This window comes from Pteropus vampyrus, unplaced genomic scaffold (assembly GCF_000151845.1).
Source record: "Pteropus vampyrus isolate Shadow unplaced genomic scaffold, Pvam_2.0 Scaffold21, whole genome shotgun sequence".
Classification (NCBI taxonomy): domain Eukaryota; kingdom Metazoa; phylum Chordata; class Mammalia; order Chiroptera; family Pteropodidae; genus Pteropus; species Pteropus vampyrus.
Window position 1 is genome coordinate 12652092 of NW_011888802.1, and position 26737 is coordinate 12678828.

General features: G+C 41.1%; 1 protein-coding gene and 1 pseudogene across 1 annotated transcript in view; one reads left to right on the plus strand and one right to left on the minus strand.

The window, feature by feature from the left end:
- The window catches only part of ABCC4 (ATP binding cassette subfamily C member 4), a 230511-nt gene extending 213300 nt beyond the window's left edge, over positions 1-17211 (minus strand). The window contains exon 1 of the mRNA XM_023528014.1: positions 16967-17211. Within this exon, the coding sequence (XP_023383782.1) occupies positions 16967-17043 (77 nt within the window). The 5' untranslated portion in view covers positions 17044-17211. The remainder of the gene's footprint in view (positions 1-16966) is intronic.
- A 7362-nt stretch (positions 17212-24573) lies between these two features.
- On the plus strand, positions 24574-24692 carry LOC111736695 (annotated as a pseudogene).
- Positions 24693-26737: the final 2045 nt, after the last annotated feature.

Sequence of the window (26737 nt, forward strand, 5' to 3'; positions counted from 1 at the left end):
AAATTAATCTCAAGTATCCGAGAGAACTTCTTTGGAGGACATGCTGGGGAGTACAGGTGAGAATGATGTTCACTGAGCACAGCAAGCATTTCAGAACTCTCACACACTCTCCAGGCGATCTGATTTATACTGCTCATGTGCCTTTGAAAAACCTTTTCACAGGCAGGGGAAAATAATAAATAACTCCTAAAACCATTTAGCCTAGTTTTTCATTTAATTTTAATGACGTCACCACCACCTTGCATTCCTGTAATCATCGATGAGCTAATCACTGAGACTACTTACGCTCCACAAATGAAACATATAAGGCCCTTGCTGCCCCAACTAAGGCAGAAGAGAAGGTGTGACAGACGTGTCCCCAGTGCCCCTGCTGGCTTTGAACATGAGATCACTCTTCCACACCACAGTAGTCCCTCTTTATGACCATCCCTTCATCTCTTTCCTAGACAACTGTTTCAAGCTCTCAGCGACAACTCCAGACTTGAAAATAAAATCTGTCAGCCACATTCTGACAAGCAAAAACAACTTGTACCAAAAAATATAAGACCAGGGTACCAAATTTTATATTGAGAACAATATTGAGAACAGCTGACTAAAATGATAACACCAATTTAAAATGTAATAACCTTTCTGCTATTATCCAAAGTTAAGGAGGAAATGCTAATTATAAACCATACCCTTTTCTATTTGGGCATAGATTTTAGGAAAATTCCAGCTGAACCAGTTCATTCTTTGAAGCATTAGGTCAATTACGAACATACCAACCCTCAGCTTGAATAGCTGCATATAAAGAAAGAACAAAAACATTCTTTGAAAAAGCCTGTGTACGTGTCTATTAAAGGGCTTATTTGGCAGGAAATAAATCAAGAGAGGAAAATTCCATAGTAAATCTCAGGACCCACTAAAACAGCTTTCTTAATAATCTTGGTATCTTCTCTCATTCGCTTTAAAAAAAATATTTCCTATAACCACAAAAGCTCAGAGATGGGGACAAAAAAAAAAAAAACAACAAGGAAAAACTACACAAACAGGTTTTTTCAGACTGTGAAGAGAATGCTATGTACAGATATTTTACAGATAGCCTGTCACCCCCAGCTCTGCGCCTGTCCTCTGTCTCCCCACAGTCCTAAACCAATCCCAGGATTCTGAATGCCATTTTCGAGCTAATACAATTCCCACCAAAAGCCTCTCTGTTCCTCACCCCTCCACGCAGTTCACCTCATCAGAAGAAAGGCGGACATGGAAGGAAGACAAATCACTCCCCACATGCATATGCCACAAGGGTCAAGAACAGTGAAAGGGCAACCCCCCAATACCCAGCTGTGAAACCCAAGAGCCACCTCCTCTTTCTCCCCCCAAAGAGGCCAGAGCGCAATGAAATATTCCTCCCTTATCCCCATGAAGCAGCCCTCAAGCCACAGCATGTGCATTAACGCCTTTTTGAATAAAAAAGGAAGCAACCCACAACTCACTTCTTTTGCCAGGAATCTCAACAACAGGACTGTAGGAAAACGGGAACACAACATTCACTAACACAAATTAACTGCGAAGCACTTACTCATCATGTAACAGGTACTCTTCTAGGTTCTAAGCCACAGACAGGGTTTCTTTTATGGAGCTCACATTTAGGAAGGGACCAAACAAAAAAAAAGACAGGTTCAAAACAATGATATCGCCCAGATAGAAAATATGATAGGGACACGTGGCTGAGGGCGGGGGCGGCTGCTTTAGATGGGGTGATGAAGGAGAGCTCAGCAAGGAGGCCAAGGAGGCAAGGAGCTGAAAGACAAGAGCAGGTTCAGCGTGTAACGTCAAGTGCAGAAGCCCTAAGGCCTAGAACACTTAGAGAAAAATCCTGCAATACTAAGTATTTGCCTCTAATTCAGCAGAGACCATAAAAAAGTATCCTGTAGAAAGGAGTGAACCCAGGAACCTGGGAGAGGTAGCTGGGCTTCAAGTCCTGGAGGAAAACAGCAAACGTGGCTAACATCTTCCATCCACCCCACAGGGCTAAAACTAACATGTTCAATTGATGAATAAAAAAACTGGCTCAGATTGGAATCGGACCGAGATCACACAGCTGATCACACAGCAAAGACAGTCACCACAGAGTGTAAACTCACCCGATAATCTGGCTTCCTCAGCCTCTGCCTGTCTCAGCAGACTCCAAGGGTACAGGGAAGCCACCCAGGCCCCTCATAGCTCTCGGCCTACTCCTTCTCCCAACCCACCCCAAAAGCACCGGAATCGGCATATTGTCTAAGCAAGCCAAGACAGTGAAGGTTTGTGACATCTCAGGGGCCTTCCAGCCTCCACCCAGGACTTCCTGGTTCCTGGAAAGCTCACCGTGGTTCCCTCGTCTTGGCTTTCTGTTGGGCTCGCTCTCCGTGCCTTACACCTCTGAAACTAAGTGCTTACTTATAATTGCCTTCGCTGGCTAAACTCACACTCATCTTCACACACGAACCCTTTAGGTATGGTCCCTGCAGCCACACGAACTGGACTACAAGTGAGAGACATTACACAGTAACTGTCAGCATTCCCCCAGCTCCCACAGCCCGATGGACCAACCACCCCAGAATCCCGCCGCCTGGCCTGCCAGGTGTCACCTCAAGAACCACACACTCTCCCCTGGTAGCTTTCACAACCATCATTCTTCCATACAAAGCACAGGCCGGGGGTTATTTTCTGAGGATACCCACTCAAGTGGGAATATTAATAGGTTTTCACTAGTCATTACTCTTGGTAAACGTTAAGCAAATATTGGCATCGCCCTGTCCACAGTTCCTGCCCATGCTCCATAGCTAGCGAGGAAGGGCATATTTTATGGAATATGAACTTCAGCTCAGTTAGAGCAATCATATTATTTATCATCCAACCTAAGATACTCTTAGGGATAAATAGGGATAAAAAGAGGTGCTGTTAATAATTGCAATGTGATAAAGGGTATAAATCAGGATATCCTGGGCAAACCAAGAGTTAGAGCCACCCGGCACAGGTGAAAAAGAAATTTTTTTTAAACAGACTGACAAGAGCTCTACGACCTTAAGCAATCAAAAATTTTACTATTAATCTGATTTCATATCAAATCAAGGTGTGTTTTCTTTTTCCTTTTTCGGGGCAGAAGGGGTAGGAAGGAGGCTGCTACATCAAATCATTTCCTTCCCAAATAAAAAGATGAGTCGACACATTGAATCATAGCCTGTTAGGAGACCCAGATATAATGAACATAAACCCTTTTCACTACAATCTAACTAAATGCTAAAATCCATTGGGAACCAGGAGACACTTCAGAAATAAAGATTGGTCCTTAATATCAATACAAGATTGCAAAGCCTAGAAAAAAGAAGTCATCATCGGTAGCCATGCTTTTGGAGGTACACTTCTTAAGAAGTTTAGAGACAGGAAAGAGAATTTCTGCACAAACTAAAACACAACGTAGTTCTATAAGCATCACCCGTTCCACAAAGCCTTTCCTGGATCACACCAGCTCCTCCAGCAAAAACACACGTCTGAGTGTAACTCTCCCTCTGCCTTCCAAGGACCTTTGCATGGGGCTTTCAACATTTGGAGCTAGAAATCGGACAGTCCACGCTACCCCACCACCACCACAACCCCCAACCCTTGCCCTTCATTTACTAAGGTGTGTTGCTTTGGGCACAAAATTTAATCTCTGTGCACCTCAGTTTCCTCAGCTAGAAGCAGTGAAAGTGGTCACACCCGGCAAAGTGTTTACAAATGTTAATCACAGATATGGTAGCATTCTACCTAGCATTATAGGAATTTGCATAATAAGTTAGAAAACTGTTCATGGACATCTCAGCAGGTCCTGGAGTGGTCAGAATGCCTGTGTCCAAGGTGAGGAGGGACTTTGCCTTTTACTTCAAAGAGGGAGGGGAGCTGAGAGAGAAAGAGAGAGGACAGGGCACAAGGCCCTCCCCTGAGAATCAAACAAAATCTTCAAAAATCTCCAAACCTCACTCTGCATGGACTTTTGTAGAAACCAGTAAATGGGGCTGCCTTTCTGAGAGGGAAGTGGGGAGAGAAAAGAGAGTTCCAGAGAACACAGGAGAAGGTAGGAGCCTGAGGCAGTAAAGAGCCTGGGGAAGTGAGCACTGAACAGGCAGGAAGTGTGGAATGGGACCTCCAGCCAAGCTCATCAGCTTCGTGGTAGCCACAGGGCCGACCTGAAGCTACTGCCTTGTTTCCTGCCCCACACCTCCCACCCTGGAAAGACACACTGGAGCCTTACTCATGTCTACGTTCTCTACATGCTTAGCATGGTCAGTCCTTCGACATACAAGGTGCTGCATTGGTGTTCATGTTCGCCTCTTTCTCCCTCCAAATTCTTGCCAGGAATTTCATCTAAATATGTGAGAGGGAGGAAACTGCATAACAGCTTTGAACCAGACCTTCTGTCTGAGTGACCCTGGGCTAGTTTACTTCGACCTACTCAGGCCTCTGTTTCTCATGTCACCAACTATTCAAAATAAAACTTTCGTACAGAATTAGCCTAAAGTGACAGGGAATCAGAATGGCTAAGCCTGTCTCCAGATCATCTAAAGGTTGCTAGTCGGAGTTCAGTTAAACCAATGCAACCTTCACCCAGCTCACCCACTGCCTTTTCCACAGTCTATTACGTTCACTAGTAGCTGCTGTTTTACTCACTTTGTTCTGCTCTCTATACAAATGCCAATTTCCAGAAATCAAAGGCGATTAATTCCCTTTTCTATGTTTGTGAATGGGCTGCTCTGTGGGATTCCTTCCTGCTGCACCTCATCCTTCCTGGAAGGGTTTCTTAGAAAATGTGCCTCCCTGTTACAGGAAAAAAATCCTTCCCAAGGAACTGTGTAAATGAAGCAGCCTTGTGGAATTTCCCTTACAAAGTCTTCAGTTTACTTTCTGAGTGGCTCCTAGCACAGATGATCAAAATCCACTGGTGTGGGGGGGGATCCTAATGTGGCTTACTCAAAGGGACTAAGTTTCTCTTTAAAATTTTTGTCTTAAGAAAAAACTTGGACTACATTATATTCTAAAGGGGAAGAAAGAAGATTTTGAGTTTGCCTGAGAGAACAAACTCTTGGCTATTTTTTCTTGGCTATTAATATTGGATACACTATGGACTTGCATAGACTTGCATAGGTTTTTCCCCAAAGCAAAATAATTTAGTAAATTTGTCTGTAGGTTGTAAAAGACAAAGTTCAGAGCACAAGACTGAGCTACCTCATTGCCTGAAAGAACAGCTCACACTGGACAGCCTTACACCACAGATGCACCCACCTGTTTCTGGGGAACTAACAGCAACAACGACTGATCTATTCTCAAGGGCAATAATTACACTTGGAACGCCCAGACTGCCTGTATGGGGACAGGATTTGCTCTCCTCCTAAGTAAAGCACTCTGGAGGATTTATGTGGATTAGCTCTACGTCTTGAAGGGTTTCAGCGATTTTACCTGAATTCAACTCAAAAAAATATGAGGAGACAGGTCTCTAATGAGCAGGTCAAGTAGGGGGTAAGGCTGTGGGGTCAGAATCCTTGGCTGGTTCCGTCTAATAGAGGACAAACTATCACAAATACAAAGTAGCTCTGTCAATGACAACCAGTGGCACTAACTCCAACCAAGACCTCAATGGGGCATATGGGTGCTTAAATCGGCTGGGGCTACCATAACAAAGTGCCACCAATGGGGGCACTTAAACAACACAAATTTATTCTCACAGTTCTGCAGACTAGAAGTCTAAGATCAAGGGGTCTGGGGCCGTTAACGGAAAGCCGACTTGAGCAGTTCCAGGCGCAGTGCTGTTATTAAACTGCTTTCGAGAAGACTTCTGGTGGATGTAGTCATACCACCTTATAAACTGCAAAGTGCTTCCACCAATAGCAGCCCAGTTCTTAGCATAAATTAATTTTCCATGTTGCTTTCTTTTTAACAGATCTTAATTTCTGTAGGGCAGTCACTTCTTCACTCATCAGAGATGTTATTACACACTGCACCACATGACCTCCTTGCTGCCTTGCCCTGCTTGAATGTAACTTAGAAAATGGGTTATAAAAGGGTCCAAAGATGAGTATGTCCAAGATCCATGCACAGAGCAAGCCCCCTTCCTCCCCAATCACTTGCTGAGCCCCTACAGAGATGAGTAAGCCCCACTGTGCCAGCTGTTCTCATGCTTTAAAGGAATCAGAAAAGACTAAAGAAACAACTTGCGATTACTGAATAAGCCTATTAAGTGTGAGATGCTCAGCTCAGCGCTGAGAGATAAAAATGTGAGACACTGGTTTCTACCCTCAAAGAGCTAACAACTTAGTTTTTTTTAAAAGTCACATGAGTCTATGGCCATGCCACCCTGAACAAGCCCGATCCTTTCTGATCTCGGAAGCTAAGCAGGGTTGGGCCTAGTTTTAAATAACACTTGATCATTTAAAACAACAACAAAAAAGATATGATAAAGGGGTGAATTTTGCAGTAATCCCCACTGTACCCATTTGCTGAGGGCCTGATATGTAGAAGTCACTTACTGGTACCACATCAGATAACAGCTATTAAAAATGCATTATCTGTTTTACAGCTGAATAAACTGTGTGTGTTGCTCAGTGAAGACTCAGAACTCAAATAAATGTCATGTTTGGATTCTGTGACAATCAGACCTCTCCAGGCCCAGCCTAAAGTTTTAAGTCATTTATAAATCTCCCATCTACTAATTTCAAACAGGACAGACACCTTTCATACTATCTTGAAGGGCAGGGCACACAATGCCTAGCTGGTGAAGGGTCACTTCAACAGGAGACATTAAAAGAAGTAGTCAGTTAAATTTACCACGTAATCTCAGTCACATCCTGCCCAATAAAGCCCATCAATAAAAGTCTGCAAATAAAAGCAGTTTATTAGGTGAGCAATTTTATATTCACAAGCTTTTAACTGACTAGAGTGAGATTTCTACTCCATTACCCTCATAAGCACCATCAACCCTGGCATCTTTGTCAGACCAAGGTAAGGACATAAACAAAGACCGGGAAGCCGAAGCTCAGGCTCTGGAATTTGTCAGACGTGACTCAATTCAGAGCTTCGTTATGTCTTACCTGGGTAAAACAAGGACAAAGCCAGCTTCGACAAGAGGTTACTATAAGGATCCAAAGACCAAGCATCTCTAAGATCCTTGCACATAGCAAGCCCCTTTCTTCCCCAATCACTTGCTGAGTCCCCATAGGGATAAATAAGCTTCATTATGCCAGTTGTTCTCATGCTTTGAGGAAGGAACATGAAAAGGGGTAGAGATGAGGGCAGTTCAGAACCCTTGGCCAGAAAAATGGAAATATGCACGGAAATGTGTCTGACCTCTGGGAAGCTGTTAATCAGTGATTCTTAGTCTTCAGTGCTGACTCATAAGGAACCTTTTAAAAATACTGCATTCCACCCCAGAGGTGATTCAAATTGGCCTACAAGGGACCAAGTATTTGAATTTTATGGCTGCCCATGTAATTCAATCATAGCGAGGTTTGAGAAACTGCTGTATATTAATAAAAACTTAGACAAAATAGAGCTAGCAAGCTTAATAGAAATCACACAAGTCAATCATTTAAAGGAGGCAATTTGCAAGTGTATATAACTAGGAAAGACAGCACCAAGAGCCAGCCTGCGTTCATTCGAAGAAAATCATGCCAAACTAAGCTCAATTCTTTTCTTTGTAGAGTTTCAGAATGTCCAGTAGATACAATACCTCTAGACAGAGAGCATGACTCTCCCAAACTGGTGGCCAAGTTAATCTACTGTCCATGGTGTTCACTAGCAGATCAGCCACACGCTCGAGGAAGACAGTTCCAGGACCTGTCCTTTTTGGTGTTCGGACTACAAAAGTTTTCAAATAACTTTCAACAGGCAATAGTGAGGTGCCAAACTTGACACAACAAAGTTAACTTAAATAGGATTAAAAGAGAAGTCTGTGTGATGACAAACCCCATAGACTGTGAGGTCAGTTGACCATGTGTCCAATATACATTGCTGATGATGCCCAAATTTTAGCTCTGGCCCAGACTTCTTCCCTGAGCCCCTGATTGATGACTGATTACCTACTTGATCTCTCCACTTGAATGTGTATAGCAGGCATCTCACACTTAACATGGTCAAAACCAAACTCCTGGTCTTCTCCAACCTGTTCCTCCTGCAGGCTTCAGCATCTCATCTAATGGTGACTCCATCCTTCCAGGTGCTCAGGCCCAAACCATGGATGCAATTTTGACTCTCCCTTCTTCTCAAGTCTGTCTAGCATCAAAGACTCCCCCGCTCCACCTTCAAATAAGCTCTTCCCTGAATCCAGCTACTCACTATTGACACTCCTACCATCCTGGCCTATTATTTCTTGCCTGAATTGCTGTGACATCTGCTAGTCTTCCTATGACTTTCTTTAGTCTATTCACAATACAGCAGCCAAAATGATTGTACTAAATCCCCACTTCATTCCAAGTATAGCCCAACTCCTCCAAAGGCCAACAGAGTCCTCACGATCTCTTCTTTTGCACTGGCCATTTTCCCAGAATGTGCATGATTCGCTTCCTCACCTTCTCTGTGTAGCTCTCCCTGCCCGCCCTGCCTAAAATTGTCATCTCCCTCCCCCATACACACACTCCTAAATCCTTTCCCTGCCTTATTTTTTTCCTCTCAACACTTATAACTATCTAACTTAACTATATTTTACTTATTTATCTTGTTTAGTATTTGTTCTCTCACTAGAATTTAAGTCCTATGAAGGCAGTGTTTGTTATCTATTTTGCTCACTGCTATATCCCAAACACCTAGAACAGGGTAGGCAAATATTTTCAATAAAGAGCTAGATCATAAATATCTTAGGCTTTGCAGGTCATACAGACTCTGTTGCAACTACTCAACTCTGCTGCTTTAGCCTACAGACAAGATATAAATAAATGAGCAAGGCTGTGTTCCAATGAAATTTTATTAACGAAAACAGACAATAGGCTAGATTTGACTGATGGAAGATAGTTTGCCAACTCCTAGTCTAGAACATTACCTGGAACGCAGTAAGCACTCAAAACCATCTGTTAAACTGTCAAAGTAGTAGTCACTTAAAATACTACCTCTGAACAGATCAAACCCGGAATACTATGTCCAGTTATAAGTGCCACGTTAGAACCAAAACACCGATAAACTAAAGAGCATTCATTTCAACCAAAGGAAAACCCTGCCATTTAAAGGTAGCATAAACTGGAGACAATTCTCTGAAAGACAAGATTTCATGGGTCCATGATAGCTGCTTTTGAAAACCAGAAGGCTATCATGTGAAGCGGGGACGTAAACTTTCTGTGTGTTGACAAAAAATAAAAAAGAGATACAGATGGGTAGAAATTTCCCGGAAAGAAAACTGCGGCACCATACAACACACTTCTGGCATTCTAATATGAAGAAATAAAAGTAGTAAATGTCCCCATTACACAATGTCTGGAAGGGATTCCTATACTGAGTGTGAACTAAAGATCCCTCCCTTCTGACCTTATGATTCTATGACATCGGACGTAGGGCAGACAGGACCTAGCCTGTGGAAAAAGAGCAGGCAGGGACTACCTCACAAAGAGGCCGGCATAAAACTGACCATGGAACCAGGAAACGGAATAAGGAGCTAATCCAGAAACCATAGAAGGGCTGCAGGTGTTCACCTAGTACAGATCTGGGTAGAAGGAAGAAATGAAGTCTGAGAGTTGGCATATTTATTGATAAGGAATAGGGGAGAGGTATGACCTTGATGACTGTATATAACACCACCAGCTGGCAGGGAAGGGCATAACAACCAAAGGGTGTCCATAACACTTTTCACTGTTCTCAGGATACATTACCCCTTTTCCACAATTCTGCATCCTGCATACATCCATCCCCTCCTGGGATGACTCCCCACCTTCTCCATTCGACGGCTCCTCAAAACACTCCATTGGTGTATGCCTTATTCCTTTACTACAGCACACACCCCAAAGTGTTGTGATTAACTCTTGCAGTAGACTGCTGGATGCATGGACCACATTTTCTAGCTCCCTTATATATAGTAAGAGGCAACCACATGACTGAGAGCTGGCTGGCAGGATGTGAGTGTCAATGATGTGTGTCACTTCCAAGTCTGAAACATATACAACCCCTTTCCAGCTGAATAAAGAAAACCTGATGGAGAGGACCCAAGGACCAAGCCACAAGATATAAGAAGTCCAGCTACTAAGTATGTGTGTAGTTCCCCACTCCAGCCAATCCAAAATGGACAACATAAGAATAAATGCATGTCTGTTTGTTTTAACTAAGCCACTAAGATCTGGGGCTTTTCTAAGCAGCTAGCATTATTTATAGAACTAATACAATGACTGCCTCCCCATCAGACTGTGTGAACTCTTTGAGAAGAATGTTATTTTTATGGATTTAAACCTGGCAACAAAGAAGGCACCCAAATGTTTACTGAATGAATAACCTAAACCACAAGAGTCAAAACAGTACCCCATTGTACTCTCAAATAGTAACTTATCTGGTACATGTTAGCTTACAATTGTTAAGTAACAAGAGGAAGGTGGCACAGCTCTCTTTTCATGTTTTTTACTGCTTACTATCTTCCAGACATTATTCTAAATGTCTTATCAGTGTTTGGTTCACGTAACGCTCTCAACGACCCTAAGAGATATGTACAATGATTATTGCTTGTGGTAAAGTAAGTAGCAGAGATCAGATTTATGCCCAGGCAAACCAGCTTCAGATGGGCAAGGCTCCACCGTGGATTAGGGCCAGTGTGGCAGAAACGTGCCTCTAGCGATGGTGCTGGGAAAACAGGCATCGGCCGCTTTTGTAACCCAGCAGCTTACTTAGAGGCAGCTGCCTTGCATCAGTCAGCACCCTAATCCTGGCTCTGATGGCCCTGCAAAGGCAGAATAGTTACAAGACCTGCCTCACCTAATAAGAAAAGACTAGTTGCATGAAAAATGATGGAAAACAAACCTCAAAAAGCATATTCTGAAAGATCCCTGAATGCCACTCTAAAGAACTGCTCTTGAGAACAGTGAAGAGGCAAGGGAGGTTGTTAAGCTGAAGGATAGCACAAGCTTGTTTTAGGGGTAAGAATATAGCAAGGAGACCCACTGAGAGGAAGAGAAACCAAGAGTGTGAACTGAGTTCGGAGCAGGAGTGGAGAGGGACACAAGCCCCAGGAGGGCAGGTATATTTGGGCATTTCCTTCCTTGTGGATCCCACTAACTTGTGTTCAGGAAACCTCTGCTGAAAGAATGAATGACTCCAAGGGTATGTTTAAAGTTGAACGAATAGAATTTGATGTTAGTGGATCAGGATGAAAAAGTCAAGAACTGACAAGTTCATGCCACAAGTGGATAATCACACCAACAAACCCACATGGCAATTCAGGAGGCAGCATAATAAAGGGAAGGTAGGAAAACATGCTCCAGATGCATGCATATATAAAGAGCATATTCATTCACTAGCATGATTTTTAAGTGTCTGCTGGATAAAGTCAGCATATTCATTTTTTTATTTGGACAACCAACATTTACCTGTCAAAGCTAGAGCCAGGCAGATAAGGAACCTGAGCACTGCTGGTTTCCATGTCTGGAATCCCAGCTAGGTCCTGTGACCTCCTTGGTATGACGCTCCTAACAAATTGCTCAACCTCTCTGGACTGGGATTTCCTCATTTGTGAAATAAATATTCACAAGAGGCCTGCCTCATAGGGTTGCTTGAGAATTGAATGAGACATTAAATATAAAACAGTGAGTGAAATTCTGAGCCCACAGGAAGCATTCTATCAGTGTTAGTGATTATCAACATTGTTATCTAAATGGAACCATCTCTGAGGACTAACTGCCTGCATAAGAATATCTGGGAGAAGGAAGGGAGAGGGCCCTGTGTCTGCATTTTTAACAGCATATCAAAACATACTGCTGAAATAGGTAAACATGAGTTTTGACATCTAAAGAAAATATTAAGGTAAGTCTCTGCTGATTTCCATTTTCAGTTAACTCTGTGTGTGTACATAATACAGGCATACCTCAGAAACATTGTGGGTTCCTTTCCAGACCACCATGAAAAAGTGAGTTGTAATCTTTTTGCTGGTGGAGGGTCTTGCCTTCGATTTGTAAAAAGTACAGTATCTATGAAGGGCAATAAGGGAAGTACAATAAAACGAGGTGAGACTGCATAGATAAAGAGATCTCATGTGGATTAGATTAATCTTTAAATGGATCTAACATTTATCTTCCTGTCTTCAGGCACCCTCTGGCCCTAGCAACCTGAGGCCTTAACTCTGGACTGAGTGAACTGCATTTACTATCATCTCCAGTCTCTCAACGTTAAGGCTCAGAGATCACTTGCATGCAGCCACACAGAATTTGCAGGGCCAAAGATAAGAGCTGAGTCCATCTAATTCCAAAGCCCGCACCTTCCCACTGCACTATGGGCATCTACCTGTATGCTATTCATCAGCACAGAAAATATGTACAAAGGGATTAGAGCTCAACCAAAAAGGAAAGCCATGGAAGCATCCTCACTGGGAACAGGACCCCATCAAAAAGTGACAGGTGAGACTTAACACTGAAAGCTCATGTTGTAGAGGGCGCCCCCGTGCGCCACACCCCACAGAGCAGGTGTCCTGGGAGCTACACGAGGAAAGAGACGAGTCCCCTGGAGAAGTCAGAAAAGCAAGTTATCTACTTGACATACTGAAAGGATACTGGTTAACACCAGATGCAGGAATATAAGGATAAATACCAAAAAAAAAAAAAAAATCAAGAATAAACTATAGGAGATAAACTTATAAAATTTGTTACACTGTTTATTTCACTGCAAGGACTTAGTAAATTTTAATACACCTTTGAGATATTCTATATCTTGCTTGGAGCTGCAATTATTGCATAAAATTGCCAAAACTCATCAAACTAAACCTTAAGAAAGAGGAACAGACTGAGGCCAGAGAAAGAGCCCTGAAAAGCTCCACTAGCCTCCGTCTGCAACATGTAGATTTCCAACTGTTAATGACAAACAAGGAGATTAATATGAGGTAGTCTGAAAATGGTGCAAAAATCCTATTTTAAAATTAAACATTTCTATGCATTCATGATCAATATTTACTGAGAGCCTAATACAACCAACTCTCTAAGCCACGTCAGCACTCAGCCATATGCACTTCCCCCTCATGTCATCAGCTTTCTCTGAAAAGAGTCTCCAGAGAGTGTGTCTTGACACCAGTGGCAGTCTCCACGACAGCATTCGCTTTGTTGAGCCAGCGTCAAGGGAGCAAGAATTTAACCACTCTTTGGGCCAAATGCATATGGCCCAAACCATCCTCAACTGCCATCTCTGGGGACACATTCTGTACTAACCCCCAACCTGCTGACCTCCAGGATAAAGGTGGGCAGAGGAATACAGAGCACATATGTACACACACACACACACACACACACACACACACACACACACACACACACACACACCCCGCACCACCCCAACCATCAGGGAGAAGGATATCACCAGGGAGAGTCTCAGGGAATAGGGCAATCTAATGCCCAGTTGGACATGGTTCACAATTGTTGCCATTTATTTTCAATAATGGGGAACAGGAAGAAGTATTCAATAAACCATAAGGGAAAATGGGCTGTTCTGGAAAAAAATGGGGCCTATCTTATAGCAAATACTAAAAGAAATTCTAGCTGCCTTTTTTGTTAGAAATGAGAAAAGAACTTTAAAAAATACTTATAGAGATTTAAATGATGCTGGGATTTAAAAAGATATATTACAAAAGCAACAGGAGAAATCAAAAAGAAAAGCTCATATATATCATATTTCATTATATATCATAATTAATGATATATAAATTTATAACCTCTAAACTAATTAAGAGACAAATGAGAATGTGGAAAAATATTAAGCACTATTACAAGTTAGTTCAAAAATACAAATGCCTCATAGGGACAAAAATCTATTAATAGACAATTCAAAGAAATACAAATGAAATCAGGAGTATATGTTTCATCTCTATAAAGCAAATACATTCAAATTAAAACTGGTATTATATTAACCTTTTTACTTAGAAAAAAAGTTTAATTCGGGTACTCAGAGTTGATAATGAAATAAGCATACAAACCCCTATGAAGAGGGAACATTCTATTGGAAAACAATTTGTTTTTTCATCAGTAATAATACTTCTGAGAATAGAGAAAAAGGAAAGATGCCCCAAAATATATGGGCATGGATATACATTATATCATAATACACAGAAACAAACTGTGTTCAAAAAAAGCGAGACTCTGTAAATTGCAATCATTAAATATCATGTTTTGAAGATTATTTTATGCCATAATAAATGTTAACCATAGGAAATTAAGAAAGAATCGGAATTCAAAACTATTTAGTTTTATGGAAAAGGCATGTGGGCACACAGGTGTACATAAAAAGTTTTAGGAGGAAGACTAAGAAACCATCGAAATAGCAGCAGGTACTTGGCTAAGAGAAATAAATCATCCTTATTCCTTTCTTCTTTCTCTACAGTTTTAAATTTCTTACAGAAATAGAAAAAATATGTTATTTTCAAAAATCTGCAACAACTACCAGTAGCCATAATACATGACTCTTCTTAGACCCCCAAGTCCAAAATGTGCTGTGAAAACACCAAAATCCCAGTAAGGTTATTTTGTATAAAAGTCAGTATGCTAGTTGTTGGCATCTTTAAGAAAAAGGTAGCTACCAGTTCATAAGCTTAGAAAGCAGATGAAATTTGAGAAGAAAAGCAAACAATCAATGAGAAGTTGAAAAATGAGTTTTTCTCTACAAGTTTGGCCTTGTCCCCAGGCAGCACTTCCTGGCTGGCCTCATTTCAGCTTTCCTGCCTGGACTCAGAGAGATACACAAAAAAATCAATGAAGTGCCTCAGACTTTAAAATTCCTCAAACTGCAGAGGGTAAATAAATACAGGGTGGCAACCATAGTCTACAACTGACTTCACAAAGACTTGTCCTTTTTTAAAAATTATTAATACTAGAATAACAATAACAATGGGAGGAGTGGCTTAAAGCAGTGAGCCAGTCTTAACTTTCCATCAGAATTACCTGGAATGCTTGTTTAAAATCCACATTCCAGAGTTTCTAATTTTACAGAATTGATCTGGAATGGATGCCAGAGAATTTGCATTTCTAACAAACTCCCAGGTGATGTGGATACTGCAGGTATGAGTGCCACACTTTGACAACAGTTGCCCTAAAGCATGCACCATCTCCAACAGCAAGAAATTTAACAAACTCCAGCCTACAAGAACAAAGGTATGTGTGGAATAGCCTTCTCCATACATTTAAAAACAAGTGGCCCAATAGAAGCATTGGTTTGAACACGAGCCCAGACGTCACAATGCCTGGTTTGGGATTCTGCTCACCACTACTTACTGGCTGTGTGATCCTAGGCAACTTACTCAACCTCTCTTTGCTTCAGAGCCTTTAGGTGTAAAACGGAATTAACGCCTTCCCCTCAGCAGGGAAAACAGACATGAGTGGCTATTCAAGTGATTAATGAGAAGCCCTCACTTTTCCATCTCCATGCACAAACATTTCCATAATCCACAAACAAAGTGCTTCCGAAGGTCCTTGCCCTGCCTGAACTTAAGGTGTTTGCCTGCTTATAATTTATGGTAACCACAGCCATATTCCTTCTTCACTCCTTTCCTTAAAGGCCGGCCACCAACCAAGAGATGTTCCAACACATACTGAACACACCATAATTAAAACAAGTGTAAGTGCACTCATTCCCTTGGGGTCCCTTAGGCTTTCCTTAAAAAAAAAAAAAAAGGAAATATCAGAATATGTAGGAAAGATTAGAGTCGAGAAACATAAGATCTAACAATCAACCAAGTGTGACTGAAGTCCCCCCAGTCAATAGTCACAGCTGCTAAAATGGGAAACTTTAGTAAGAGCTTCACCTCTGTAGGCCGTTTTGCACCTGTGTTTCCTCCCAGTTCAGGGACCCTTCAGTGGTTTTGGGACCACAAGACTAGTTGTGCAGGACCACCTGCATCAAGACCCTGGATGCTTCTCTGAAGGTTATAGATGCAAATAAGACCCATCCCGAGTAGTTCTCAAAAGTGGAAGTGGAAATATTAGCAATAGGAAAAGAGCTGGTCAAAGAAATGCTCCAGTCAGGGCTGTATGTGTACCAGGCAAAAGCCAATCGTGTTCAAATAGTGTCCCCCTTCATTAAATAATAACGAAGTGCTTTTTACCCACATGAAATTTGCCACAACCGGCTTCTAGGGCACACAGTGAGAAACATACAAGAGAAAGAGGGAGAGAGGGAGAAAGGCAGAGACGTAGTCACGGACACGGAGGAAGCCCAGCCCGATGGAGCTGTAACGCAGCTGTCATCTAAGCAATATCGGAAGAGGTGGGACACTACTGGGAAATGGCAATGGTCCAGGGCACTAATTAGGCTTTGGTTGAAATTAGATAAAGGAAGGTATTCGTAAGCTGCTTGCTTAAAAAGAAAGAAAAGGGTGCAGCTTTAGTTCCGAATGCGAATCTCTGAGAAGTAGGGGAAAGCCGACTAAGGGCGGGGGATGTTGTTTGGGGGAGTGGGGGGCGCGGGGCAGGGCGGGGCACTAGTCTTTTTTCCTGCTGGGCAAAGATTCCCCCGACTCCTCCCCAGACAGCCTCCATTCTCCTCCTCCTCCTCCTCCCCGCAACTGGAAGCCAGCTGGACCGCGAGCGGCAAAGCAGGGAAACCCTGCGTCCCCGCCGCCAAGTCCCCGGGTTCCCCTCCCAACTCTGCTCCCTCCAGCCCCGCGCGCCCGGCACAGGCGGGGACCACGTGGCCGGCATGGGGCAGCCCCACCCGCCCCAAGAAGCGCCGGCAGAAAGCGCTCGCACAGAGGCTCAGTCCCTTCCCCAAAAGGCACGGGCTCAGCGACCGTGGGACGTTGCAACTCGACCGCGACGCTCACCAGAAGAACACGCGCGAGCAGAGGTTCGCGCTCTGCAGCGGGTTGGGCTTCACCTCCGGGTACACCGGCAGCATCATCCCGCCGGGGCGGCGAGAGCCGGTGTCGCGCTGCTCCCGCGGCGGTGCAGTTCCCGCTGCTCCTAGAGGCGCTGGCGGGGATGCTGGACCTCTGGCCGCCGCGCAGGTCCGCTTGGCTGGAGCCCAAGAACCATCCGCTTCCGGGAGCGGAGCTCTGGCGGCCCGCCCCGTCCCCGCCTCCGCCTCCCGGGCGGCGCTGCCTCGCGGGCGCCTGCTCCGCGCCGCCGCCGCCGCCGCCGCCGCCGCCGCTGCCGCTGCACTCGCTACCTAGAGCCGGTTGTCGCGAGCAACGAGGCGGCGGGCGAGGCTGCTGCGAGCCACGCGCAGGTGCGACCCAAGGCAGCCGGCGCCGTTGGATAGACACGTGTAAGCGGCCCACGAGGTACACAGTGCCCGGCAGCGAGGCTCCCACGTGCTCGCTCCTGGCTGCAAATTTCACCGAAGTTCGTTCTTCGAATCAAGGTGCCCACCCAGAAGTAAAGAGGAGAGGCACCGGCTCTGCCCGCCCCTGCGGCTTAGAAACGCCCCTTTGACTGCAGCTTTCGGAAGACCGGGAGAGAGCTGCCAGAGAGCTTTAGCAGCTGGCCTGCCGGGCTCACTGCCCTCATCAGGACCAAACAAGGATGCAGTGGGAGTTTCTCCAACCTGCGGGCGAACATCTGACCTCGACAACAGCAGGGTTTAGCACAGATTATCTTTGTAGAGCCGCAATACCTAAAGAAAGATAACAGAAGATTAGAACTCAAATGAATTTAGAAGATGAAAGCATGCTGTCGTTGAGGACAGGCTTTGGCATCTTACGTGTTGCATTGTACACAGGACTTCTGTGAGGTTTTTACTGCCCTCTTAGATGAGAGAGGAGTATGGAGAGACAGACAGACTTCCTTATTTCTTTCATCATGCTCTCAGAACCTAGTACAATAACTGTGGCGAACGGAACATACATTACGGAACACTGATTATGCGCATTTCTGGGTACTTTAACTCACTTTTAATTGTAACAATGGCGCAGTCAAGAGGTATTATTGTCCTTATTATTGTCCTTCCTCATGTCCTTTCTACATGAGAAAGATGATGCTCGAGGACAAAACCAAGTCTTAGAGTCAGTAAATGATGAAACCCTATTGGGACTCAAATCCGAGGCCAGCATGGTCTATCTCACTGGTGGATGGTCAGTGTCCATGAAAATTACACCTAGAATATATTCGTTGAATGATTATAGGACTCAATGAACAAAATCTTGGACTCACTCTAAAGTTTTCAGTCCTTTTGTGGCCTCAGCAGTTTCTCTTCCCTTCAGCCCTAAATGTCACTTGCCTGAATTGGTGTTATTAATAATGGCTTTTAGTTTCAGTTATGCAAGACGAATAAGTTATGGAGAACTGGTTTACAGCAAAGCGACTATAGTTGACAATACTGTGTATTTGAAATTTGCTAAAAGAGTAAATCTTGGGTATTCTAAACATAAAAAAAGGAGGAAAATTGTTCAGATGTGAAGTGATGGATATGTTGACAGGCTTGTATTTCACAATGTGTGTGTGTATATATATATATATACACACACACACACATACATACAATGTATATATATACATATAGCAAGTCATCAGGTTGTACACCTGAAATATATACAATTTTCGATTGTCAATTATACTGCAAAAAGCTGTTGGGGAAAATGCCTTTTCAAGAAAGTCAGACTATTTAAATATATAAGAATGGCAAAATGTCAATAATTTTTAATTGATGGGTGATGAGGGTTTATACTATTCTCTTGATATTTCATATATATTAGAGAATTTCTGTTACAAATAAAGAACTACAATTAGAACTGAATATTGTAAGAAAACTATGATTATTACCTATCTTTCCATGTTATCTCTTTCTCAGAAAATACAGTCTATAAACCTAAATAATCAGCCCTCACCTGATTTATAGTTTTCTTTAAACCTCCCTAAAGTTTCTAGCCCTGTAAATTCTCAGCTACCATTTCTACTTCAAAGATGAAGAATTTGCTTGCAAAAGTTATGTCAAGCGACTCCCCTTGTCAAACTGCCCTAGACCATTCTCTCATCCCCACAACTCTCAAAATCCTCCTTAGCAGTCTCCAAGCCACAAAAACATGCAGTCCCTTCAGTTTCTGCTGAGTCTTTTTTTTTCTTAAGATCTTTGAAACTTCTGAACATTCTTTTATGTACATTAACTAATAACGGTATTTCAAAGATTTACCGAGAACCAGTGTTGAATTGTAGAAGACTGGATTTGGAGCCAAAGGACCAAGGATCTGACTTTTCACTTATTACCTAATCTTTCTGATCCTTATTTTTCTCAGGTCTAAAATGGGAATCAGAGTCTTCTACTCCCTACTTCCTATAGGGTTATTGTGAGCCTCACAACTTGTGAGTGTACATGTATTTTTTTCATTCATTCAACAAATGTTTAGTGAATGCCTAGTACATGACCACTAGGCCAGGCACAGAACTTGCAAAGCTCTATCTGCACTTGTTTACTGATCTTAAATAGTTCAATACTATAAAAAGACAATAATAAATATCAGAGAGGTTGTGGAGAAATAGGAACCCTCATACGCTGCTGGTGAAATGTGAAATGATTAGCATACCACTCAACAATTCTACTCCTAGGTGTCTACCCAAGAGAAATGAAAACATATATTCACACAAAAACTTACACATACGTCACAACAATACTATTCATAAAAGCCAAACAGTGGGAGAAAAGGTGGGAACCAAGTGTCCATCAACTGATGATTGAATAAGTAAAATGTGTCATTACATACAATGGAATATTATTTGGCATTTTATCAAAAGGAATGAAATTTTGATACATGCTATAACATGGAATGTTGAAAATATTATACTGAGCGAATGAAGCCAGTCATTGACTCTAGTAAGGATGAGGAGACAACATCAAAGGAGAGATCCAGTCTTGTCGTACTTGACGATTCATTCCCAAACAAACCTCAGGAGCACATGATACACATTTGTGCCTTTGCAAAGTATAAATGACTAGATGATCTATAGGATCCCTTTCAAATAGTTAAACCATCAAGTATTATATCAATGATAGATATAAGAACCAATAATACAGTAGTAAATAGTTCAGCTAAGACAGGGCTGGTCCTCAAGCGTTTTTCTGCTAAGACATATAGGACAAACAGCACTTAAAATTTAAACATACTCCAGTGGTTTTCCCTAGTTCCAAATATGGTGACAATTGCATTGTCATTCCACCTTCTAGTAAGTCTCTACTTTTGTTGTCTCAGAGGTGGGCACCCAATTTAAATCTAGCCAAACATAATATAACATGGCCATGTCCAATAAGATTGATCAAGAGATAAGCTCATGGCCCAAGCCAGGCCAACTGATCTTCTTTGAGAATTTTTGCTGGAGCCGGAAAGGGAAAACCTCACTTTACTTCTTATTGGGGAGTTATAAGGATATGACCCATAACTGCTAGTAGCCATGTCTCCCAAGGACATGGAGAGGCCTGAAAGAATAAAGCAGTACCTAAGGAAAGACATACAGTCAACAACTATTTATTAAACACCTACTGTCTGACAAGAACTGTTTCAGGAACTAGAGACAGAAGTGAACAAGATGAGTAGCATAAAAGGAAAGTCTTGGTGCTTCAAGTGTCTGGGGTTCCTAAAGTTAATAGAATCTCTACTTAGATTGTGTGACCTGCTGTAGCAGAAGCTATGATTTTCCACTTTAAAGGCACCTTTCCAGGTCTAAGGCATCTTATTGTTTATCTGACACTCCCTACTTAAGGGCCTTTTCTGGCTATTGAAGCATATTGGCCCCATATGCAAGGCAAGCCAAAACTCTGTAATCAACCCTCAACTAAAGATGATGGGGAGTTCGTAGGTAAAGATCCCGGTCCCCTTGCTTATCAACTGAAATATTCTTTCTCCTTTTACCCAGCAGGATGGAGGCCAGTTGCCTAAGCAGTAACTTGCTTGCTAACACACCCTATATTGGCTTCCTTCCTTTCTCTATCTTATTCCATTCCCTACAAGTATTTTCCTGAGATCACTTCCAAAATAAACTACTTCTACCCAAATCCTTCTCTCAGGGTCTGCTGCTATGGGAACTTAAACTAAGACACCTACCAGAAACATCATTCCAATTACTAAAAAATATATTAATTGTCTTGTATGCATAAAAGTCCTAACTAACACTGTAAACCCGGGGTTGTCCAATGCAGTAGCACCATACATAAAGATTTTGAGGACTTGAAATGCATGTGGTCCAAATTAGGATGTGCTGTAAGTGTAAAATATGCAATAGATATCAAAGAAGTATAAAAAAAATTTTAATATCTCATTAATAAGTTTTTACATTGATTCTATGTTAAAATTATAGTATTTTGGATACATTGGTTTTAAAATATCTTGCTAATATTAATTTTAATTTTACTTGTTCTTTTTTAGTTTTTAACATGGCTACTACAAAATTAAAACTACAGACGGGACTCACTCTATATTTCTGTAGACAAAACTACTGTAACCAATTGATAGGCTCTAATACCACTAATTTCTCTTTCAAGAAATCAAATGAATCATGTTCATTATTATACAAATAATTTTGAATGTGCTCTAATTCATGAAAATAAGTCACCTTCGGGTTTCAGAACTTTATTATTGGTAATGCATTACTTGTGTCACTTCCCATTGGATCTCAATCATATCTGTGTTATAACACTATCGTAGAGAGCCACTGGTGTGAAAAATTAAGCAAAATTGCTAGCAAAGCCCATTGGGGTCAATATATTTTATTTTGTCATTCTTGAAGATATAATAATAATATTGGGAACTCAAGTTATTTTGTTTTCAGTCATTTGGAAAACTAGTCCATTCTCGAAATGAGTTTGTCCAGAAACTGCTAAAAGTTGATAAAGATGTCCTCAGAAAAGGCTACACCTAAAAAGATGAAATCCCTGTTTAAAGTAGGCTACAATCTAGAAAAAGAATAGGTACAAAGAAAACTAGAGCACAATAATACAAATAATAAGACGAATGTAAATATACAAATACATTCATTCTCAGCTCTCAAATTAGCAAAGATTTTTAGAAAACACAATACTCCATGGTAATAAAGGCAAACTGTGATAAGCATTGTAACATACTATTGGTAAAATGTAAATTAAAATAGTCTTTTTAGAAAACAATTTGGCAATATTTATTAAGAATCTTAAAAATATTCATCCCTTTTGACTCAACAATTTTACTTAAAGGAATTCTACTTATAGGATTATCAAGGGAAAAAGTCAACATGGACAATAATTTATATACAAATTTATTTATATGCAAATATGTTTATCAGAGCAGTGCTTATTAGAATTTCGAAAAAGTTCAGCAATAGCAGAATGATTAAATAAATCAGAGTTATTTTTAAACAAGTACTTTTTGAACACCTGCCACACATAAAATACCCTTCAAAGCACTGAGAATCAATGGTAAACAAGGCATATAAGATTTATCTTCTGATTGTCTCATAATGTTTACATTAAAGTAGTGGGAAATAGACAGTATCTAATTAAATAAATGAACAAGATAATTTCAGGTTTGATGAGGGCTAGGAAGAAAATAAATAGAAAGTGAAAGAGAGTGCTTAGAGGTGGCCTGCAAGCCCAGATTTAAATTGGGTAGTCAGGATGGCTGCTTAGAGAATATCTTGAGCTGAAACATGAAAATCAAGGAGCCAGTCTTGTAATAAACAAACTAGAAACAAACAAACAAACAAACAAACAAATGACATCAACAATCAAAAATCCATGGCATTGAATAAAATAACTTGGGGGGACAGTTGAGATTTCAAAAAGGAGAAGAGAGGACTCTTCTTGGATCTGTAAGTGAAGGGAGGACACAGGACAAAGCACCACTCCCATGATTAAGGAAGAAGGCAGGTGAATACAGGGGACTTATCTTCCTGGGGCAGAGATCACCAAGGGAACCTGTGTCCAAAAAGAAAACTTGAAATGTGATTGATTAATTGCTGGAGGTTCAGTGTGGACAACCTGAGAATTAAAAACTCCAGGGGGGCCCAGTCATAGTGGGGACCACACGATATTGTGAGATTTATCTCCAGGAGCTTTATCAGGTTCTTATAGTAAATATCAGAGAAAAATTTCCTCAGGCTTCCTGCAAAGAAACCATTACGAAATAACAGCAGATCCTTGAATAATGTTATTTTGTTACAATATTGATAAGATGCTGTAGGAAATTAACTCTTATTTTCATCGATTAGCCTATGGTAAAATTGATTTCAGCCATACATCTTTACATTTAAAGTTGTAGAACCTATTCAAGACGTTAAGTGAGGACTTACTGTATACGGTGACACTCAGTTCTTCTAACAAGGCCTGCCCTCAGAGGAAACTAGTTTATCAGAGCCTACCTTGTTGGAGTATTATCTGAGACTAACTGACCTGGGAGAAGGGAAATATCCAACTCCAGCTGGCTCTAGTCATTCTGTCCCACAAAAGGGAGTGGGGAGAGAAGGAATGAGAAACACTCATGAAGTTCACAGTTCAGAGGTGTGGGCTCACTAACAGACAGACTCAATCATAGGACTATAGAATTGCCTTCCCCCACACCTCACCAACACATTACTAAGTCCTGTTTACAGTAATTTCTTTTATACAATACATGATGTCAGGATATCAAGAAAAAATTACAAGGCATACCAAAAGACAAAAAACAAAAAAAACAAAAAAAAAAACAATTTGAAGAGACAGAGCAAGCATCAGAACCAAACATGGCAGGGATATTGAAATCAGACCAAGAATTTAAAACAGCTATGATTAGTACACTAAGGGCACTATTGGGTAAAGGAGACAGTATACAAGAATAGATGGGCAAGGTAAGTAGAGAGAAGGGAATCCTAATAACGAACCGAAAAGAAATGCTAGAGATAAAAAAAAACACTGTAACAGAAATGAAGAATATTTTTGATGGGCTTATTAGTTGACTGGACAAAGGAAAGAATCTCTAAGCTTGAAGATATGTCAATATGATCCTCAAAAAACTCCCAAAACTAAAGAGTACAAACACTGAAATAATAGAAGTGAATCTAAGAACTGTGGAACAACCACAAAAGGTGTAATGTATGCAAAAGAAGAATATCAGAAAGAGAAGAAAAATAGAAAGGAACAGAAGAAATATTTGAAACAATAATGACAGAATTTTTCCAGATTAATGTCGAATGCTAAACCAGAGACCCAAGAAGCTCAGAGAACACCAAGCAGGATAAATGCAAAACAAATAATCAAACGAACAAATCTTACACCTAGGCATATCATTTTTAAACTATAAAAAATACCTTGCCTATAGAAGAACAAAAGTAAGAATTACATCCAACTTCCCCACAGAAACCATGCAAGCAAGAGAATGAAGTGAAAATTTAAAGTGTTTAGAGAAAGAAACCACAAGCCTAGAATTCTGTACCCCATGAAATGATCTTTCAACGATAAAAGAGAAACTTTCTCAGACAAACAAATTGAGACAATTTGGTCTATGGCCATGCCACCCTGAACACACTCGATCCCGTCTGATCTTGGAAGCTAAGCAGGGTTGAGTCTGGTTAATACTTGAATGGGAGACCACCTAGGAAGACCAGGTGCTGTAGGTGTTAAAAAGAGAGAGAGAGAGAATTTGTTGCTAGTGGACCTGCCTTGCAAAAAATATTGCCTTGCAAAAAATGTAAAAGAAATTCTTTAGAGAGACAGAAAATCATATAGGTCAGAAACTCAGAACTACATAATGTAAGGAAGAGTATCAAAAGAGTAAGTGAAGGGACAGTTGTCCAAAAGGAACAGATAAAATGGTACTGCAAGCTTTGAACAATGGCCAGAATGCAAGCAGAAGAACCTTCCAAAGTCCTATCTTGAGAGTGTAGTAAAGAAAATAACAGAGAAGTTGTGAGGCAGTCTGGCAGAGAGGATATCTGGCTCTACCTGACATTTCTATTCATTCACTTGTCTTTCATGACAACCACATGTTGTCTGTCACCTCACCTGTGGACTCAGAATAGCCAGCTATTTGGCTTGTATATTGATTCATTTTTATTGCACTGATTGATGGCTAATACCTTTTATTGACTCAACTGCAGGTTCTTTCTGATTTCCTAACATTTAACTATGCCAGATTTCTAATAACTAAGGATATTATTATTTGTTACTGCCTGCAGTGGGTTTCATTGGGTTCTGCCTGGTGATGATATTTTACTGACCACAGTCTACTAGACGGAGGAAACAAGATAAGGTGGTAGTTTTTAGGTAACAAGCAAGTGGGAAAGTGTAGCTGGCCTTTGCCCTCAAAATGGTAGTTTTGGTCAGAAACTGTGATGTGTCACCTCTTCAAATGAGCCAGTCTGTAAGGATACATTTACTCTCATGGCATTGTCTATGCAAAATTCAGAATCAAACTATGTGGTATTGCTTGCCAATATCCAGTGAAAGATGCCACTCTCTCTAAATTGAGACCAATTCTAGACCCCAAAATTCCACACCTTTTACCAACTGGTGCATATCCGTGTGTAATTTTTTTCTCTTTCGACAGCCAGGCTACTTAAGTCGTTACTCATTAATCAAAATGGCCAGGCAGGCTATCTCCAGTACATATCTGTGTGTTCTATAGGACCTCAACCTTTACTCTGCTACCCTCAAACCACTTTTATTATTTCAAATTTAGACTTTCATTTAGCAACTGGATATCAAGCATTGACATCCATCTCTGCCTACCAGCCAACTTGTTCACTTTCTGTAAAACAACCATCTCTGTACTATATTGACTCTTGTTTGTAGATCCATTTGAAGGTTTTATTACATTACCTGCATTGTTTAAAATAAATACTGATGGAGAAAATTAATATGCTAATATTAGCAATAATGCAAAACAAACAAACAAACAAAGATGAAGAAAACATGAAGTAGAACAAAGGAAGTGCCTCTTCCTCAACCTGGTTTGGATGCATATTGGAAGTGAGGTAGTTGCTGAAATGTTTAATTCTGAAAGAAAAATTTTTTTTAATTTATGAAATACTTATAGCAGCTTTATTCATAATTGCCAAAACTTGGAAGCAACCAAGATGTCCTTCAGTAGAGATATGGATAAATAAATTGTGATACATCCAGGAAATGGAATATTACTCAGCATTAGAATTAATGAGCTACATAACCATGAAATGACATAGCAGAAACTTAAATGTATATTACTAAGTATAAGAAGTCAATCTGAAAAAGCTACATACTATATGATTCTAACTATATGATATTCTTTAAAAGACAAAACTATGGAGACAGTAAAAAGATCAGAGGTTGCCAGAGAGTGGAGAATGAATAGGTGGAACATAGAGGAGTTTTAAGACAATAAAAATACTCTGAATGATATCATAACGATGGAAACATCATTATACATTTGTCCAAACCCATATAATACTCATCAAGAGTGAACCCTAATGTAAACTATAAACTTTGGGTGACTATGTGTCAATGTAAATTCCAATGTAATAAATGTACTACTCTGGTGCAGGATGTTGACAGTGGGGGAGGCTATCTATGTGTCAGGGCAGAGGGTATATGGGAAATTTCTGTTCCTTCCCCAAAAAAGAAAGAAAGGAAGGAAGGGAGGGAGGGAGGGAGGGAGGGAGGAAGGAAGGAAGGAAGGAAGGAAGGA